The 21049-nt window shown below is 36.6% G+C and overlaps 1 protein-coding gene across 1 annotated transcript in view; it reads left to right on the top strand.

Moving 5' to 3' along the window:
* The window catches only part of LOC103528412 (connector enhancer of kinase suppressor of ras 2), a 155775-nt gene that overhangs the window by 75677 nt on the left and 59049 nt on the right, over window positions 1-21049 (top strand). The window contains exons 3-7 of the mRNA XM_030449060.1: window positions 3010-3212; window positions 4494-4581; window positions 10026-10067; window positions 13773-13892; window positions 18803-18862. Of these exons, the coding sequence (XP_030304920.1) occupies window positions 3010-3212; window positions 4494-4581; window positions 10026-10067; window positions 13773-13892; window positions 18803-18862 (513 nt within the window). The remainder of the gene's footprint in view (window positions 1-3009; window positions 3213-4493; window positions 4582-10025; window positions 10068-13772; window positions 13893-18802; window positions 18863-21049) is intronic.

The raw sequence follows: 21049 nt of genomic DNA, 5'->3' as shown, positions 1-21049 counted from the left end.
TATATCCCACCACCTCAGCTGCTGACCTGGGAGGCCTGCAAGAGCCCCTGCCTTCCTGCAATAGTTTTTTGGGGGGGACTTTACTGCACCAGAGCTTCTGCCCAGCAAAGGGGTTGTGCAGGAGTTCCCATGGAGCCTGTGCTGCTCTGGCCCTGGAAATTAGGGTGAGGTATTTGAAGGTAAGACTTTGAAGGATTATTTTTTCCCAGTTATTTTTTCCCAGTTTCTTTTAAAAATTAAGTTCTTGGATGTGAGGCAAGCTTACATCCAGAGAGATGCAATCTTTGTCTTTGAGGGAGATATTGATTCACTGTCATTCTTGTAATATTTTAATCTTTTCTCCGTTTATTGTGTCTTGTGAAGTCTCAGCTGAACCACTAGCCTGCACCTGCACTGTGCTGAAGGATTTCCTTCCATCTCCTGGTTATCTTTATAAACATATTTAATCTATGCTTTGCAATATTTTAAGTTTTATATTGACACTGGCTGAGGTTGCCAGTTAGTGGCAAAAAAGCCACTTTTTTGGCTTTTATACTTTACAAACTTTCATGAACTTTAAGATGACACAAAGAACCAGCTCCCTCAGAGGATTTCCTCAAGCACATTTTCTGTTCAGTTCTTTGTGTTTTCCAATGACTTGAGCAATGACTTCTTTTGTTAAAAATCAGACACAGACTCAGGTAAAAGTGTACAGGCTTTTATAGATTCACTGGTCAAATTCTTTCCTTTCCTGCTTGGCTTTTCTTGAAAGCAAACTGAGAGGTTTCTAAAGCTTTTATGCAGTAATGAATTATTGGGAGAAACATTTTCTGCTTGCTTCCACAAGGATAAGCAAGGTTAGCTTCGGAAATAGAACCAGGAGGATCTGGTTTATTATCCTCGCAATGCAGTGTGGAGTTTGCAAAATGAAAATCTGTCTGAGGGTGAACTGAGCACTGCCTTGATGGTTGCTAACTGGTAGATACTCTCAATAAATCCATTTACTCATTCTGACATGAGTAAAAGTTGGGAAAAAATAGAGCAGGGGAGAGAATTCCTTCAGTGCTTCAGTAAAAGAAAGGCCACAGATATTAAACAGAGGGCATACTAATATCAAACACAACTTTGTTTTATAACTAAACTGTTTCAAAATAGGATGACTTACTTTAGTGAAGTCATTGTTAACTGTAAAGTGTTCTGGAAAAGAGAGAATTGTTGTCATCTAAAGCTAACCCAGTGTGACTTTTATTTGTTTCACTATTCAGTCTTAAACTGGATGCTTCTAAGCCTCCTTGACTAATTCTGTCCTTGGAATCTAAAATTATTTTAAAATCTAAATTCTTTACAGAGAGCTAACAATGGTAGCAATCTGATTCTATTCCTTGCAGGTTGCCTTTTAAGTTGGAGGCTGGGGCTTGATTTATTTTTCAGAGTGAATTTTTAGAGGGAGAATGGCCAGCAGAGAATGTGTGGTCCTAAGGACCACCTGAAGTGGTCCAAACAACTTTACCAAACATTTGTTTTTATTTTGGTTGACTTCCATACAATCCTTTCATAAGCTTTTTTTATTAGTAGAAAGATTTTGTAGTGTCTGTGGTTTTTTACCCTCTATTTTGAGAAAGATTAGGTAGGAGAATTAACATGTGATATTCATCATCAGCTATCCTCTGATAAGCATAGCTGAAATGAGTAGCAATCAATCCACACTCTAAAAGGCAATTTTGTTTAAATGTTCAGAAAATTCTTTCATATGCTACATCCTGTTGTGGCAGCAGGGAATCTGGTTTCCATTCAGTCTGAGACTTTCTAAGTGAATTTGAGTGAAGTGTATAAATATATATACATACAGTTATATATATAACCTGAGATATCTTTGTGCTTGCTACATGGTTCCAAGTGGCAAATTGATTTGGTAATAAAAATATGTAGACATGGATGAAGAATGTGAAGGGAAAAGGGACTCACATGTGGAAAGCCTCACTTAGATTCCACCCTCCCCCATCAGAATCAGAAAAATGGAACAAAATCCATGAAGAACTGTTAAATATGAAGAGACTGTCTCTGGCTGAAGGCTCTGAACCCCTGACAGCTGTTACCTCCTGCCTGCCCTGTGCTCAGTCTGCCCTGCACTGCCACAGCAACCAGGAGTAACACATCTCACAGCTTTGCTCTGACCTGATGTGACTGTTCCCATATTGCATTACACATGGGACAGCTGCTCACCAACAATAGCAGAGGTCAGGAAGGAATTTTCCTTTGCCTCTCACCACGGCCATATAAAATTTTATACCTTATTCCAAGCGTAAGTAAAGGAAAGTTCTGCTAAGGGTAAGTTATTACATGTTTAGCCTGGAGAAAAGGAAGCTGAGAGACCTTGTCACTCTCTCCAACCTACTTGGAGAGATTGTACAATCCAAGGAGACTGCACTGAAGCGGGGGTTGCTTTCTGGTCCCTGGGCGCAAAAAACAGGGCAAGAGGAAATGGCCTCAGATTGCACCAGAGATTTAGATTGGGTATTAGGAGAAACTTCATAGAATCATAGAATTGGCTGGGTTAGAAGGGACCTCAGAGATCATCGAGTCCAACCCTTGAACCACCGTTGCGGTTGCTAGACTATGGAGTAAGGAGTAATTAAACACTGGTGGTTGAATCACGATCCCTGGAGGTGTTTAAAATACATGTAAGATGTGGTGATTTGGAACACTGTTTAAGCACTGGACTTGGTAGAGTTGGGCTATGGCTGGACTCGATCTTGAAGTGTTTTTTCCACCTGATATGATTCTGTGATTCTGTTAGTAGAGGAACTGACACAAATCTGACTGAGATCCAGTGCAGAGGATCCAGTGCTAAAGGCCTTCTCCCAGAGGTGACAAATACACCAAATGGTTTGTTAACCCTGAGCCATTGCAGGCAGGAGAGAGCAGACTGATTCATCTTTGCTTTAGAAAACTGGGAAGACCTTGAGACCCAGTAGGTGGGGATTCTTCAACCTATTTCACTTAATTGTCTGTCTTCTTCTTTCCCTCCAGAATTACGGTTTGGAGACTGAAAACCTGAGAACTCTGTCTCACAAGCTGAATGCCTCAGCCAAAAATCTTCAGAACTTTATAACGGGTAGAAGGAGGAGTGGCCATTATGATGGCAGGGCCTCCAGACGACTGCCAAATGATTTTCTTACCTCTGTAGTTGATCTGATTGGTGCTGCCAAGAACTTACTAGCCTGGCTGGACAGGTAATTTACTATTCCTCAATCCCTTATGCATGAGAAGACTTTTTTGGGTTCTTTTCTATTTGTTCTTTCTTTTTCCTCTTGTAGTCTTTTATTGAAATATTAAAATTGAAATATTCCAGTTCTGGAATTCTAGCTCTAAATTTTTTTTGTGAGTTTTTCAAATGTGCCCCTTTTCTGGCAGAAGGATGTTGAAGTCTTCTTTATTTACTTCTTCAGATGCTTTTCAGTCTGATAGGATTCTGTGCAAAATTAATACTTCTCTGTTATTCCAAGCTGACATCTTACTGTCACAAGTGGTAATATCATCAGTGATTTCAGGAAGAAGGGTAAGAATGAAAACATTGTGTAGCTTTAATCAAATGCTATCAAAAACAGAGAAAAAAGCTGGAGCTGACCAAAAAAATTAAGAATATCCAAAATAAATTATTTTGCTTGCTTGGTCTGAAAATTGAATTTTTATTATAGTTTATATCAAGAATAGAATTGATTATTAATGACACTTGTGGTGTTGCCTAATGCTCAACCATCGACCACTGCTTGGGGTTTTTATGATAAATTTATGAATTCTGGAGAGACAGAAACCAAAATATAAACTAACATCAGAGCATTTACCTTTCGTTTCTCTTACTCTCTGGAGTTACAGCAATGGATAGCTTCATCCTAAACCTGAATGCTCTTGAATGTATAGAAGGCACCTTAGGAATCCCAGAGAGAGTGAATCACCCTCCTCTACAGGGTTTGTATAATCCTGGTGACATCTTCCTAACCTAATGCCAGCAGTCATATTCTCTTGGGCAATGACCTTGTCAGTTCTTATAAATTCAAATAGGGTCAGATTCAGCCAGAATGCAGAGTGCCTGAAGAAAATCCAAGCATGCAGGAAGCTGTTGGTGACTAAATAAGCATTACTTTGCTTTCTGAATTAAGGTGCTAACTGCTGCTGAAGAGTGATGTACTAGACATTCTGGGTTTTTTAATGAGCTGTACAGAGGAAATCTTGACTACTTAAAATTATTTGGCAGCTCCTATTTCCACTTTCCATCAACATAACAACTTATATTCTGGCCAAAATCCAGTTTTCATCTTTCCTGCCTATGTTGTTTCTTGTTTCAAAGTCATGTTATACAAAAGCTGTGAAGCTTGGTGCTGGAGACTGTCATGATTATCTGCTTCATACTTCTGTTGTGTAGAACTGATCTCTAAATTGCATATATCTCCTTATATTTTAAACAGGAGTTATAACCCTTAATGCTCTATAACCTTATCCTTGCTTTGTCACAGGTCTCCATTTGTCAGTGTGACAGAATACTCACTGCTGAAAAACAACATTGTTCAACTGTGCCTGGAACTAACAACCATTGTGCAACAGGTAGGGCTGGTTATCTTCACTCAGAGGCCACTGGCTTAAAAATTGCCACAGTAAAAGCATTGCTAACCTTTTACTTTACCAGCAAAATTCTTTCAGCATTCCCTTTCTGTTCTTTGCATCATCTCTTTCTCTGGGAATGACAGGAAGATTTTTTTGCTTTATTTACCCTCATGTGTCTGGGGAGATTGAAGGACAGTGTGAGGTTAAAAATAATCCACTTTGTTTTTCAGTAGAGAATTTCATGTTGGGTTTTATACCACCATGCAACAAAAGAACAAAGCCACAGTGGGAAACAACTTTGCTGCTGCTCATAGTGTATTACAGATTAAAATATGAAGGATATCTTTCAGGGACAAGATTCTATAATGCATACAAATATATCAAGAACTTGTGCTGTGGGTTCCTCACTTAAAGGAGAGACAGCTACATGAAAGATGTTTAGTGAATAACATGAAATATTCATAATATTAAATGAACCAAATATGGAACAGATAAGGGGGGTAGTATTACCATCACTGTCATTCATTAATTAATTTTAATTTAGTACAATCCACAGGTGCATAAAATTAATTTATTTAGTCTGTAGTGCTACATATAATATACAAATAATGAGTCTCTGGCAGTGCTCCTGAAGCAAGACAAGAGGTGACACACAGCTATGGGAAGACTAAGTGGAAATTAGTTTCAGAAATATTTACCATGAACTTCTCCTCTTGTAAGTGGCTAAAAATATTAAGGGACAAAATAGTGTTATTGGAATACATGCTGAGGTTAGAGAACTGTCAGAGCTGTCTCTGGATGAAGCAAAAACACAAGATGAAGGTACTGTAGGAGGGAAAGCAAGAGGAATCTTAGTTGAAGCTGTTTGTAATCACCTTAAACTGGCCCAGCCTCCAACACATGGGTTCCACTGCCTGCCCTGCCCTTGTGCTGTGGGTTTCCATGTAACCTCACAGTATACCACCCATGGAACTCATTTAATTTAAAAGCCTTCCTGGAGTAGTAGCATCCTGCAAACTTTGGCTTTTTCTCTTCAATTTAAAAAAAAAAAGAACTAAGGCTGGTAAATATCAGTCTTTTTATTTCACACTATTATCCTTAATTTAGAACACTTTGTTTTATTTCTTGCAGAATTTTTGTCCTTTCTGCATTTTTGCAGTCCAAAGCAGAGATATTTTTCTCTTAGTTTAAAATCCCTATGCAAGCATTTAATTATTTATGTATCTTTATTAAGCTTTCTCTTACAGGGTGTTCATAGCACTAGGCTATTTTTGATTTACAGACTAAGCAAAATGAACTTTTCCACAGTATAAAAAGTTTGGGTTCTGATTCCACCCTTCAGCTGCTTTTGCACTTTGTGAAAGTGAAAGGTGAAAAATAGAATCATTTTGAATTGCTACAGCCACTGCTGTTGTTCATTTAACTGCTTTTGGCAGGTGAAACTCAGGTCGTCTCTTCCAGCAATAGTTTGGCTCTTTTTTTCAGTTCTTTAACTCCACTCTCAAAGCTGTCCTCCTTTTGACAACTTAAAACCAATCTATCTTTTATCATAAAGTCTACAACATTCCAAGCTGAAAAATACTTAGTTCTTTAGGTCAGTTAAATGTCAAGTTTTGTCTTTTCTTAATCTTATTGTCGGATGTGGGATACTTGACAGCTGCAGAACCATCCTGATTTTGAGGTTCAGGGTCCCATCAAAATTTCTTGATGATAAAGTGCAAAAAAGCCCATGTTAGATCAGAGCAGTGCAAATGTCTGAGCTCTCTGTTAGCTTCGTTGTGAAGTCAAGCTTGGAGTCTGTCTTCAAGGCAGACTAGCCCTCATTTTTGCTCTGAAAATTAATTCACCAGGCTAATTGAACTGTATTGGATTTGATCATGCTATAGTGTCAAGGCTACCCTGGGAGAAAGATAACTGGGCTAACAGTGGAAGAACAAATCTGAGATTTTGTTAACAAAATGTAGTCATGGGATAGTTTTCCACTGAGTAGAGAGTTCACTTGCTCTAGTAGAAGTTGGATTTCTGGTTTGTTTTTTCCTAATTATGCCAAAGATGCCTAAACCTCTACGTGAGCCTTTTGATACATGCATGAAGCAGCATGGGCAAACATTCTCTAAAACAACTTGTGTCTTACCAAAGAACATCAGCAAAAATCAGGCTAATTTTTTTTCCAACAAAAGCCATATAAAATTTTGCTTGTTCTCCCCTTTGGTAGTGTCAATTGCCCTCACTGAGATACATTTAGAGACCATATCACAGACTTCTACCTTATTTTCAGTCAAATATTTTGTGTCTAGGCTGTAATATGTGATTTAAAAGCTATGTAGTTTGTACTGCAATTGATAGAAATTGCTGTTTCTTAGCACTTACCTGTACCTGATCTAACTTTTAAGTTAGCCTCCCTCTGAGCTCATGCTTGGATGAGGTAACCTCCAGAGGTCCCTTCCACCTGAGTTCTCCTGTGATACAGCAACTACCATTCAAAACGTGGGTGTTATTTTCAGGTTCAACTTTGCAGACTTCAGCTTTCAGTCCCTCAATCTTATTTTGCTTGCACTTTCTAAAGAACATTTTGTTATCAAACATCTGTTCACACTTTTCTAAATATAGATTATGATTGAGACCTTACCATAATTAAACCAACTAAAATAAGTTATTTTAGTGTATTTACTGGGGCATGTTTGCTAATTTCAGAGAAATCTCATCCTTTTTAATGTAGCAAATCCAGAAGCTTGATTTTTATATATGCAGGCAATATGTTTAAAATACAGTTCTGTCATATCCACCATTCAGACTGCAGTGTTTTGTTAGGAAGTGACATCCAACTGGCAAACAAAACAAGATTTTATTTTCTCTTCCAAGCTGCTCTTTTATAGGGTCTCAGTTTCTTTTCAGTAGTTGACTTAACTCATGCTGTTTTATGGAACTAAGCAAACTAAATATTTTTCATGCATTAGTATTTTTCTGTGTTAGTCAAGTGTCCCCAAGATTGCTCATGAAACATTCTTTATGACATCTGCTAATTTCAGTTATATTTTCATTTTTTTAATTTTCTTTTGCAATTATCAACTAAAATTATGAATACAGTGTGGGTGAACACGAGTCCTAGTGACCTTTTGTCTTCATGAATATTCAAAAGAATGCTGTTTTACTTTCTCAGTCATGAAGGTACCCTTCCCTTGAAAGGCAGGATGCTCTGCAAAGTGCAGAAACTGGCTTATAGGTAATACTGCTGCTGGGGTTCTTTCTATAATTCCTGTATTTTGCCATTTTACAGAGGGGAAATAGAATGCAGCTACTGATTTGTTGATGAGGCTTTTTTAAACTCTAAGAGAAAACATTTTGATATGTTCTCTTGCTTATGGAGGATGCAGAAAGAATAACACTATAACTATTATGCATTTTCTAAGAAAAATAGATCAACATCCTATAAATGTCAGTCCTGGAAGATATTTTTTTAATGAGATCCCTAGTGCATTGCTTTGTAACAGGGGAAAATAAATCAGAAGAAAATTGTGACCTACATATCTTAATATTTTAGTATAGTATAGCAAGTGCTTTTAACCTCTCAGTTAAACTAGTCTGATGTAGATTAAAAAAAAAAAAAAAAAAAGTCAATATGCATCTATTTTGGAAGGATTCCCAAAGCCATTAACATTTTTAATGCTAATGTAATCTTGAATGTGCAACATAAGTATAGCTAACATTAATTCTGCTCTACAAAACAGTAAAATTTCAGTTTTACTGTATATAAGCCCTCTGTTTTTTGACCTGAAGTAATTAAGCTTGTTCAGAATGAAGCTCATATTGTATTTCTAGCACAGAAATTAAAGGAATAATTTAAAAAGGACCATTAGCTCTGAGCTCAATCTGGAAGCCCTGCTGAGATCATTTTGTTCTCTTGGTTCTTGGAGGGTTAAAAAGAGATGGTGGATGTGCTGTTTGAAGTGTGTAAAACTTGCAGGAAAGAGACTGCCTTGGGCATTGCCAACCAAACTGACTAATTGGCTTCTTTTTTTGTGCTGTAGAAAATAGCAGTATGAGCACAGAAAAAACATCAAAGGGATACTTGACCATGAGCTGCTAATATAAATTCTTCTCTGTGTTCCTCACAATCTTCTGGTTTTTAACTGTCCTGTTCTATGACAATAATCTTTAAACTGTATTCACTTAGAAATTAATTTCTCTACAAAGGTGTTATAATCCTCCAAAGCAAACATCACCCTTAGAGCTGAGGGCCTGAGGGTTGCATGTTCTCCAGATCTCAGCCAGGCTGAAGCAGCAGCTCCAGGTGGGCTGATGGATGAGGTTCTCAAAGAAGCACCCAAGGAAGAAGGTTCTAGAACCAAGCATATCCCCAGTAGATGGGACAGAACCAAGGGTTTAAGCTGCTGCAAAAGAGGAGCAGGGATGTGCCAATTGGCTGCTATTCCTCTTACAGGGTACTGGTCCTGTAGGCAGTCTACTTCTAGAGTAAATTCAGTGAGGATGTTGGAATATTTTCAAGGGTTGTTTAGAACAATTGACCATTATTGCTGGCATAAGATCCAGGGGAGAGGAAATCTTGAGAACTATAAGGAACCTTAAGTTACTTGAGGGAATCTTTTAGGTATGTCCATAAGTTAAACTTTACATATTCAAGGAAAAAAGGCAAATAACCAAAGCAGTTTTTCACTTGTCATACCTCCATATTTACATGTATTTCCTGAAATCCTTATCTTGCTTTGTAAAAAGGTTTTTGCAAAGTGGCATAGCAACTGGAGAAGTATTTTGCAATTCCCCAGCATGATTTTTCTGTTATCCACCACGAGTTCACTTGAAGGTAAATGATCAGGGTCACTATGGCATTAGAAACAAGATTCCTGTGGTCTTTTGGGGATGGTGAAGGCAATCAGAGCCTCGGAGCAGAAGCTGGAGCAAATCAAATGGGCAGTGTAGACACAGCCCAAGGTTAATATCTTTAGTATTGTACTTGCAAAAATATTCTCTTCCCTCTTCCTTCCCATGATTTGCAGTTACATAACAAACCTAGTGGTGGGTTTAATACAACTGTCCACACCCCACACAACTTGAAGAAGAATAACAAATATTCTGCCTGACTTAAGGCTAGGCAGTGTATCTCCTGCTCTGTGCTTCACTGAATTTCTGACATGCCAGATTAATTATATTCAGTTACTTTTTTCTCACCATCACGAATCTGTCCCCTCTACTTCACTTCATTTATATTGCTGCTAGTATTGAAGAAAAATAGATCCCTGAGGTTAAGCAGCCACCAGAGAAGTCAAGTTTCCTAAGAGTGTAAAGCAACCTTTTGGATGTGACAAACCTCAAGAGATTATTTGTCTGAATGAGTAAATCTATAAGAGATAATGATCAGCATAAAGCATTCTTCCTTAGGAAATGCAGAATAATGTTCATTAATTATTTTGGGTTTTTTACTACAGGATTGTACAGTGTACGAGACAGAAAATAAAATTCTTCATGTGGTAAGTAATCTAAGTAGTCTGCTTTGGTATTCTCTAATCCTGCCTCATCAACTTAATTTTTTTTTCTTTTTTTTTAATTAAAACTATCATAGGATATTTTACACAACTTCTGATGAATTGTATCAGTTGCTGAAACTTAGTTTTCCTAAATAAGACCAAATAGTTAAAAAGTTGAAACTTGTTTTCAAGATCAGCAAAAGAGAGATCAGCTCACATGTTCTGTGACCTCCTGCAAACAGTTCAGTGCAAGTTGCTTGTGCCTCCTACCAGTCAGTTCAGTGACTGCCCCAGTGCTCCAGATTTAACACTCCAAAATGTCCCTTTTTGGGTCAATGGAAAGAAATGGAGACACTCTGCCCAAATTATGCTGATAAAATATTTTTTCACTCAATATTCTGTTCCCACTTTCTCTGCACACTTGTGGAAGACAGAGTCATTCCTTTCAGAACCCTGCCTACCAAACCTTTGTTTTCTTTCCTAAATTGGAAGTCTTTCAAGTTTAAGGCTTAAAGACTCAGCTTGCTTCTGCTATTCCCTAACTTATCCCTCTTTATTTTAGCAGGCAAGGACTGATACTCACTTTCCCTTTCCATACAGTTCCCTGGAGCAATGGTCTCCGTTATACGTACAGTTAATTACAAACACATAATTAGGCTTCTCAGATTGTTTCAGAAGCTTCACAATACTCTTACTGGTGTAATACTCTTACTAGGATTGCTGGTGTGGAATTCCAGCAGTGGATGCATCAGACCTGGGGCATTACTGACTGCACTGATTTTCAGACAGCACTTTGTGCCTTCAGCACTCAAAAAATCTAATGGCATAGGGGGATGGAAGAATTTTATACAAAGTTATTGATTAAATATTGGCCTTTAAGCTAAAATACTCTCTATTTTCCTGGTACTGGCACTGAAAACTTGTACTGATACTGAGATAGACTTAAAACCTATGGTGAAAGGGAAATCTCAAAGGATTTACAAGTTCAGATAAGCTTTTGACAAGCTCTATCCAAGTGCCTGACTTTTTTTTTTTTTAAAGCCTTTTACACATCTTGTGCTTCTAGGGGGATTAAAAATTGTTGTAAAACATTGATGTGCTGTTAAATTCAGAAAGCATGCAGTGACTTTTAGAAAAAAAGCTTGCTATTGCAAACTTGATTCTGAAAACATCTTCTAAAAGCACTGGAAATCTTCAGGGCTTTGGTATGTGAATATAGATATGGACACATACAGACAGACATCCTATAACCCACAATTCTAACTGTACATGGACTTTTAGCAGGAATGTTACTTTTGACTTTTCTAACTGTTCTGGAAAGGTAGAGAAGAAAAATTCTGAAGATGTGTGATCTTCAGGATCACTTAAACTGTGTGTCTGAGAGTCAGGTTTCATTTTTTACAATATTTCTTCAGCAAAATGTGGTTATTGGGACTGAGTCAGTTCTTTATACTAATATAATATAACTATGATGATTAAAAATTAAAACCTGCAAGCTGCTTTTTCTCTTGGCAGTAAATAGAGAACATTAACTTATTCTTAGTGCCCTGACCCAGCAGTGGCTGCCATACTAAAAGTACTTCTTGTGATGCATAATTTGTATTGAATTGTTCACAAATGAAGGGTTTCCTTGAGATTCTGTTCTTGGTTTTGCCCATCGAGGGAAATTTAATAAATGGTTTTAGGTGTTGGATGGCCTGTGAAACTGTCTGTAGAATTCCTCTTCAACAGGTACAGAATATCATGAAGAACCCATTTTGGTTTGAGGTTTTCTTAAGTCCATTGCGCCATCTGGAGAGTGTGCACTTTGCTTCTCTGTGGGTTGGGAACTAGTAGGCAAGACGAGTCCTTTCTACTTTTTTAATGCCAAAAATACATACTTTAGCATATGTTAATGTTTCATCTCGTTTTGATAGTGCCATAGCAAACATTACTTCCTGACCCTGTGCTGTTATTCATAAATTCTGCTCAGCCGCTCCCATTTCTACCATCTCAGCCTTTGCATTAGGCACAGCTGGTGTCTGGCCTCTGGTGTATCTGCTGTAACTACTTCTACAGCAAACTGATATTTTCAGTTATTTGAATATAATTTCATTTAATATTTTCCTGGTGCTAAAATCCTGCTTAGACTTTAATTATCTTTTTGAATCATAAAGAAATCCTAAAGATCCGTAAGAGGAAATCTGACTGGAAACTTTTTGCTGTTTATTCCTTTGCAATGTTTACTGAGAAAGTGATTTGCATGTGGCAAGAGTGAAGTTAAAACATTACATCAGAAAGTAGAAAGTGTTGTTCAGTCTGCATCTAATCTGTACATATGACCTTAGAGGCCCTCAATATGAAATCATAATAATATATTCAAAAGCTGAATGAAAGCAAATACAGACAGGGTCAGCCATCAGCTCATATGGAGCAGTGCAAACTATTTTTTGAGGGAGTCAGTTTCTGTATCTCTGGTGGGAGAAGACAGGACCTAAAGATTTGTTCAGGGGGTCTGAACCAAAGTTGAAACTGCTAGAAATATTTCTGGGTATTGGTGGCCTTTTGATGCTGTCAGGAATGCCTACATGGGATGCTTGCATCTTTCAGCTGATACAAAATACAAACACCCCATCCAGCACTCCAGAGCTGTACTTGGTTTTCCAGATGAGTAACCGTACAGTGAATGGCAATATATCCTATAAATTCAGTCAGTTAATTTATTCATTGTGACAACTTTATTTGTTTAACTCATATGTATAGTGTCAAATGAGATATTAGAAATCCTTGTGATTTTGCAAATGCCTGAAATAAAACTTCTTCCCATAAGGGATTTCACTGGAATTTGCTATAATTAGGGAAAATGAGAGTATAGTCCCCAAAGGAAAATAGAATCAAACAGCACAACTTCAACAGGAAAACCATTCTGAAATTCATCTAAATGAATGCTTGCAGAATAGGTTCAAATATTTTTAGGCATAGGCTTTTTGGAGGAATGCTTTAAGTGACACTTGAAAACTTGATATAAATCTTCACACATAAAGGTTCTCTGAGGGTGCAGACCAAATCCTCTCTGATCCATGGCCTCTGATTGACAGATTCAGTCTTTCAGTATCACTGCTGCAATCTGTGAGGTTCCTACTTTGAAGGTGTTCAGATGGATTGGCATTAAGATTTTGAGATCCTTAGCTGGAAGGCAGGATAACATAAAATAGTAGAGGTCTTCTAGAATATCAGTTAAAGGGTGTGTTCAAAGATGTGTAAGAATTTTCCTTCAGGAAATGGATTAACTAAGGCACTTTACTGCCAGTGTAAGTTTTTAACAAAGTGAAGACTTTCTAAGCTGCACAGAGCAGAATTCACTTCATTAGTAGTGTTGGTAGGGTTGCTCTCATTATTTGGTAGCTAAAATAGGTTATTAAGTTGGTGTATAAAGACTTTAATTTTGCATATTTCATTCGACTCCCATTTTATTTATACACAGATATTATCAGTGCACAGTAAAATATTTGATCAGAAGAACTGTGTGCATGCATGTACATTTTCTGGAACTTCATGAATATTTTATGTACCCTTAAACTCCTCTTCTTGATTTTCATATACCTGTAGTTTTTACAGTGCTAAGAAGTAAATTTACATGTTTATTCTAAACTAGTTCTCAGAATAAGAACTTATTCACCAATACTCTGTTTGATATGAGGAGTTGTATTGACTTGTTTTTCTTTGTAGTGTAAAACCTTGTCTGGGATTTGTGACCACATCATTTCCCTCTCATCTGATTCTCTGGTGTCACAATCAGCACATCTTGAGGTAGTTCATCTCACCAGCATTATGCCCAGTGAGGGTTTGGTAAGTAGCAAAGCAGTTTAAAGTTTAATTATTAGAATATGGAATACAAGCCTCAGGGTTTTAGGGTGATTTATTTTTTTTAAATTGCTAAGAGGCCAAAATGTATTTTCATGCAGTGTCCTACTTTTTTTTGTAAGCTGGAATGGATTTTTGAAAGTTATTTAATTAATATTTATCTAAATAAAGGGGTTGTAATTGTTTTTAAAAATCAGAACTTGTTTTATCTAGGACTTAATCTGCAACTGGTAGCTGTGTGAGCAGCTACAGAAAACTTGTACTCCTTTGATAGTCACATTGCAATTTTTAGAATGCACCTAAGTAATCCCTAAATACATGCATCTGCAAATAAAATAAACTAAATATCATTAATGTGCTTTGAAAATTATTGAGGAAGGCATAAAAATAGTTTTATGCCTCCCTAATGATTAAGTTCAAATAAAACTTTCAGAAGCATCTTCCTAGAAGCAAAATAAATCCCTTCTATGTGTAAGTTGTTGCTCACTGAGCAGAATGGTTACATGTGAATATCTTGGTCTTTGTTCTGACACTGAATAGCAGTGAACATCCCATGGGGAATCCTATCAAAGTTACAAAAGCATAATTACGTTGAGCTATGCATCCTCATTTGAGAATGATGTATTTTAATAACATGAGGGCATTTGTATGACTACATAAGTTTACTTTTATTGTTAGATTGATTATTCAATAAAGAACATTACAACAGTGTAAAACACATTTCATTTTTAGTCTGTGGCATCACAGATGCTTAGCCCAGAATGTTATCATCAAGACAGACACAATTTGCTTGTTATGCTGCTTTATCCCAGTGGCCAAATATCTTCCCTTTGTGGCCCATTTCCCCCTCTTGCCCTGATTTCTGGGTTAATGCAGGGATTTCAAGGAAATAACAGGTCAGTATCACTTACAGCTTGTGTAGTTCATATGCTGTAAATCTGTCAGTGCTTCTGGCCTGCAATAAAACTACTGTATGCTGGCTCTGTCTTGCTTTCCCTTCTATCCAGAAATTTATTTTTTCTGGAGGAAAATCCACTACAGAGAACAGGAGCACAGGTAGGATGTGTTTTCCTTCAAAGTGATGAACATTTCAAGCAGGAGGTGGCATTGCTCATGGTTCCCATTCAGTGGCAGCTTTGGATGGAGGACAGGAAGACAGACTGGGGGAGAACAGAAAGAGTGGAACCTGCTTCAAAGCTGGTATATCCTGTATTGAGTTCAAGTGTTCCATGGTGTGCAGTATCAGAAGATCTTGGGTGTGAACAGGGGACTTTCTAAGTAGCTTTTCACAAAGTATTGGAGTCTGATTTAAAACTTTAAGGCATGGGAGACCAAGATGAGAGGTGTTGGCTGTCTCATGGTCCTCCTTTTCCTCTGGACCACTCTCTTTTCTAACAGAACACCCAGCAGACAAGGCCTGAGACTCTAACTCTGGGTGGAAGAGTCATGGTGTAGCTCTCCATGAGGGAGACAAATACTGCAATCAAAATTGGCCATACATTTTTATATTTTCTTTTTAGATGAAGTGAAATCACAGTGAATGCCTGAACTTCCTGTACCTAATTGTGAAGGCATTATGTGTTAGGTTGGAAAGTTCCTTATCATCAGTTTTGCTGATGCTGTCTTCTGTTTAAAAAAAAAAAAAGATGAAAAAGGACTGTAAATGGGAATAAAAGAAAAATCGTGTGAAAAGGGAAAGAAAACATTATTCAGAATCAAATATAGAACAGACTAATGAATTACAAATGGCTTTCTCATGATTGTATAGCAGTTTTTTCCACAGGATCTCTGCTCCATTCAAGAGAAAAATGAGTGCTATTCAGTGAATGGAAAGTATTCAGAGTTCCATTTTTATCCTTATCATTCAGTACAGGGGTTGAGGTCTTATTTACCACACTCCAGCAAAGCTCTGCATTCCCTGAGTTACTAATTTCATCGTGAGGGGTTGGTTTTTTTTTTTCATATGGCCTTCTGAGTGCTTCACAGCCACTTGTTAATTCATCCTCACAACACACTTGTGAAAATGACACTGTTATTTGAGTTTTATAGCTAGGAATCTAATGCACAGAGCAATTTGTGTCAAAAGCCCTAAATATCTCCTTTCCAGAGGTCTACCATACAATTTTTCAGCACACTTGTTACTTTTCCAGCATAAGTTCCCAATACAGAATGTCTTGGTTTCAAGTGTAGCTGAACTCTAGTTTTCTAGTTTGAGATTCATGCAGGGTTGGTACCTAGAAAATGCACAATTATTTGCCTTTGAAAAATGTGTTGTAAATTTCTGAGATTTAGATAAGAACTCAGTTATCTGGAATGATGTTCAGCTGACTTAATTAAGAGTCTTTCTCTATTTTCAAAACTCCATCTGCCCAACTGCTTTTATTATATGCCTTCTTATTTCTCCAACAAAAGAGCTTGAAATCTTATAGACTTTGCATAAGCTTGCCCATAAAGTGAGCTAATTTTGAGGTCCAAGTCCATGAAGTTACTACAAGGAGTCAGAACTCCTGTGGGGGCAGTGTTTGTGTGTTTAATTGCTTAAAGAAATCTCATATCATAAAACATTTTCACAAAGGGACCATATGTCATTTGAATGTGCATCTTCACTTCTAGTATTTTCTAACTTTCTGCCCATGTTTTTATGAGCTTTATAATCTTCTCTTTCTTCCCTCTCTATAGTTCCTTTTTTTCTTTTTTTTCAGTCTGCTTTATTGCAAAATTTTCTTATCTTACACATTCTGCAGAGCACACTCTGTGCTGGTAGTTTAATAGCAGTTTGCTGGACAAAAGAATTTGCATTGAGCAGCACAGATTTTGGGTTCTGTTCCAACCTCTGGTAATTGTGTTTGCATCCTGTTCTCTGCAGGCATTTACTGCCCTCCAGAAACATACTGGGATTTTTTTCCCCTCTCGTTCCATTCCTTCCAAAGCTGTACCAGTTGCTCATACCAGTAAAATTGCTTCCTCTTTTTCCTGATTTAGCCACTGAATTTCCATATATTTTCCATTTCATTAAAAAAGCAACTGTAAAGACTGGAAACCACATTTTCTCCTGAGCTGTAGTGGTGGGTATGGTAATACCACTTACATCTGAAGTGCACTGCATGATCAGCCTGTAAATGATGTCTGGAATGCAAAACTTTGTTTTAAACTATCACTTTTACAAACTTGAAATAAATTCCTGTGCTAAAAAAGTGACTGTGTCTGTGAGAATATTTTCACTTTTGTTTTGAGTTTTATACTCAGAACTTCCTCCCATGTGGAAAAATATTGTTGGAGCTGTTAATTTATATATGCTAGGGGAAAAATTATATAATTATGTGAAATTATATAAATTTATAAAATACCTTGCACTCTGAACTATACAAATAAAAAATAATAATATTGAAAAATATAGCTTTTTACACAGAATGCAATCTTTCAAGATTTTCATGACATCCAGATATGTCAGCAAGACAAAGTGCTACTCCAGTGGTCAATAAGAAACAAGTTTTTCATGATTTTTCATTTGGGAAAACAAGGATGAAAGCTCTGCATAGGAGAATTTTAAAACTGAGTCATTCACTAAAATTGCTCATTTTTTAAATGTATTTTATTCTTAGAGTTTAGTAATGAAGATGAAAGAGCAGATAGTAAAATGTACCATTTCTTCATGTTTAGTCAGTTTTTATGGCTCTCAGGTGGCATATTTAAGAGATTTGTAATTTGATTTTTTGTAATTTGTAATTTGATTTTTTTTTTCCTAAAATACATAAAGCTAACCAAAAGGCTAACTTAGAAAGAACTTAGAAAGAAATTTGTGGTGAAATTCAGTAAAAAGTTCAGCTCTGTTATTTTTTTGTCCTTAATCTTAGTCTAGATAGGTGGAGAATGAATCTTGTCTAAACAAGGAGGGTTTTAGAACAGTGATATTAAATTTTCTCTTAAAATATTTAAATAAACTGCTTATCAAGGAGTCTCCTTTAAGAGAACAGATAGTCAGGGTGAGTAAAATCTACAGTGGAGCATCCTATGCAGCAGAGTTAAGCAACCTGATCAATTTTAGCCAGTTAAAGATTTTAAATAAAGGTAAACTTGCTGAAATGGAATCAGTTTACATTAAGGTAGAAGTCACATTTCCTCATGATGAAAAATCAAAATAGATCCATCTCGAGCAGGTTACTAATAGCCTCATCCTGTCAAGTTTTGGTCATCTCCAAGTCAGAGATTACACAGTCTTGGCCACCCCTTCCAGTGTTTTAGCATCCTGATGGGAAAATTGAGGAGGAAGAGGAATTTGTGCATTCTTTTTTTCATCAAGTTCCATCCCGTGGAACTGCATATCTCAGTTCATGGTCAGAAATGTTGAAATTGGTTTCTCTGAGCAAATTGTTTTTTCTTCTTGCTCCAAACTTCTATTTTGACAGCACAAGGTGATACAAAAGTTTTGCAAGAATAATGAATCAGCAGCATAATGTACCAATTAGATTTCAAAATTTGATGTGCAGCCTTACTGTATGGAGAGGGCTGAAGCTCTGACCTTACTCCTGGGAAGCAAGAACACCAGGAGTTGAGTCTCACTGACATTTCAGGCTTGGTGTGTGAGGATTACAGCTGAGGTAGATACCTGCTGAGGTATCCTGTCAATGAAGATGTTGTGCTGATGCTCAGTGTTGAATTTTGTTTGGAAAAAAAAAAAAAAAAAGGCATTAAGTGAGAAAAACTGTACTGTTTATAATGGGTCTTGATGTATGTTTGTTTAACTTAGATTAGCAAATGTTAATTGACCATGGTTCCTTCCAGTCTGTTCAAATATTATGATCCTTAAACTGAACTAAACATACTATTTTAATTATCATACAAACATGATTTGTTTCCTGCAAATGTTAATTACCTTGTTTGGTTTTTTCCCCCAGGGAATGTATATCAAATCAACATATGATGGACTACATGTAATTACAGGAACCACTGAAAATGTAAGCTGCTTTATTCTGAAAGACTTTTATGATGCATACAAGATTTTTTCTGTATTTCTGCAATGCAATTTTAATGTGAAAACTTCCTTTAAATGAAGCCACTTTTTATTAATGCCTTTTAACATTTCTTTACGTATATTAGCTATGCAAAACTTTGGAACCCCTGAAAATAGACATAGAAAACTACTTTTGAAATGAGCAATAACACTATAATAAAATGAAAATATTGAAGCACTTCATGGTTCTTCAAACACACCTTTTTTATAGTGTTCATCCATCTGCTCTCTCTGGTACAAAAGTGTTTCCTTTTATATTATTAAATTTTTCTCATGTAAAAGCATCATCAGTAGTCTCACATAAATAGTAAAAATATATATTTTTAAATAGTTACAATATCAGCAGTAGAGGTGGATGTAAGAAATATGGGTAATGGGGGAAGGTAACTTAAGATATATTCAGTATCAGGCAAGTTATAGAATAATCTTTTCTAAACCAGAAAGTTAGGAGTAACCACTGACAGGACCAGCACAAGGAAGGAGGAAATTATGGAAAGAGGCAAACAGATTTTGGTCCAGGAGTGAAAAGGAACAGAAGATTTGAAAATGTTAAGAAAAAAAAAGTTAATTAATCCAACTCGTCCAACTCACTATTGTGCGAGGGTGCATAAAAAGTTCTCTTAGGAAAATAACCCTTCCTGAAGGAATTGTATTAGAACAAGTTAAGCAACATTCTATTTTCCATCATCTGTAGTTAAAATACAGAGGAGACCCAGAAAAATGCTTTCATTTTTGTTTTGTTTGTAGACCCTGAAGTGTTTGGCAAATCTGAACCAAAAGCACACAAAAATGCTGCAGCACATCAATCACTATAACTGATCATAGAAAACCTACACAGTGTGACAACAATAACAAAGTTGTTGCTAAATGTCTTTCTTGTTAGTTAGTTTGCAATTCATAATTACAAACTTATTTTAAAAAAAAACAACTCAAAAAACAAGAGTTGACTTCAGCTGCTCCAATGTAATTACAGTGACAGGTTTCATAATAGGACCCATCCCTTCTGCTTTTCTTGTGGTGCTTTAGTCACACTCTTCTCATTCACTCCTGGATCTGTTCAGTAGTGTCTAGCTGAGTAAATTACAAGTTCAGATTTTATAAAGCTAATATTGAAATTATGTACTGCTGACACCCAAGAAGCAGAAAATTAGCCCTGTGTATCTACCACAGGTAGTACTGGCTGGCAGTGCCTCAGGGGAGTGCTGGCCCTGCAGGGGAGCTTCAGGTGTGACATGTTCTACAGGATTTATATCTGTGAAATAGTATTGCATGATAGTTTTTGTCACTCAGTGCTTAGAGACCTCAAGCCCATGAGCTTAGTGTCACTTAACCTCATGAGTTAAGTGTCACAGTGTGTGCAGACAAGTCCAATGCAAGCTGAACTTAAAATTAGTTTGTATTTTTTAATATTAATTACATTGACAGTGTTTAAAGGACTTTAAATAACAATGCATGTATCTTGGGTCCTGAAACTTGTGGATGATGCATCTTGATTATGGTGCAGCAGATTTTGTTCATAGATTTAGTTACTCACACTATAATTAATCCCCCGTTTTTACTGTAATTCTAATTCATTTTAGAAGCATAATGCTATTTGGAGGGAAAATATTTATATATTTATAATAGAAATTCACAGGAGGATTTACTAAATTGCCAGCCACTATAATATTTATTTTTAAGTAAACTTCAGATGTCAAAACTTTTTTGAAATAACATCACATAAAAAGTTGCTGCATGGTTGGGGTTTTCTGTTTGTTTGTTTTTGGGTTTGTTTTTTTTCCAAAAGTGAAATTACATGTGAAGATAAACAAGCTTCAAAGATCTTTAATTTCTGGCATTTCAGCAATTTTTAAATTTTTTTTTTTAATGATAATTGACCTCAAAGCCATTGTTTAATTTGAAAAGATAATAATTAACTCATTGTTTGAGATGGGACAATCTGTCCTCCCCTCTCTCTGACTCCATATCTAGCAACTTTCTCCAAGTCTCCTGGCTGGTCTGTTTCCTTAAGAGCTGACTTACACTCTGACTTTGTTCTTGAGTTGATGTCCCACCTCTTTTATTCTTTTCTGGTTATTTTCTCTGGAATTTCCAATCAGTGTACCCAGTGCCATTAGAACACTCCTGTAAG

Source organism: Calypte anna, chromosome 4 (genome assembly GCF_003957555.1).
Source record: "Calypte anna isolate BGI_N300 chromosome 4, bCalAnn1_v1.p, whole genome shotgun sequence".
NCBI lineage: Eukaryota > Metazoa > Chordata > Aves > Apodiformes > Trochilidae > Calypte > Calypte anna.
The sequence above is the reverse complement of the archived record's forward strand: the minus strand, read 5'-3'. Positions and strand labels throughout refer to the sequence as shown.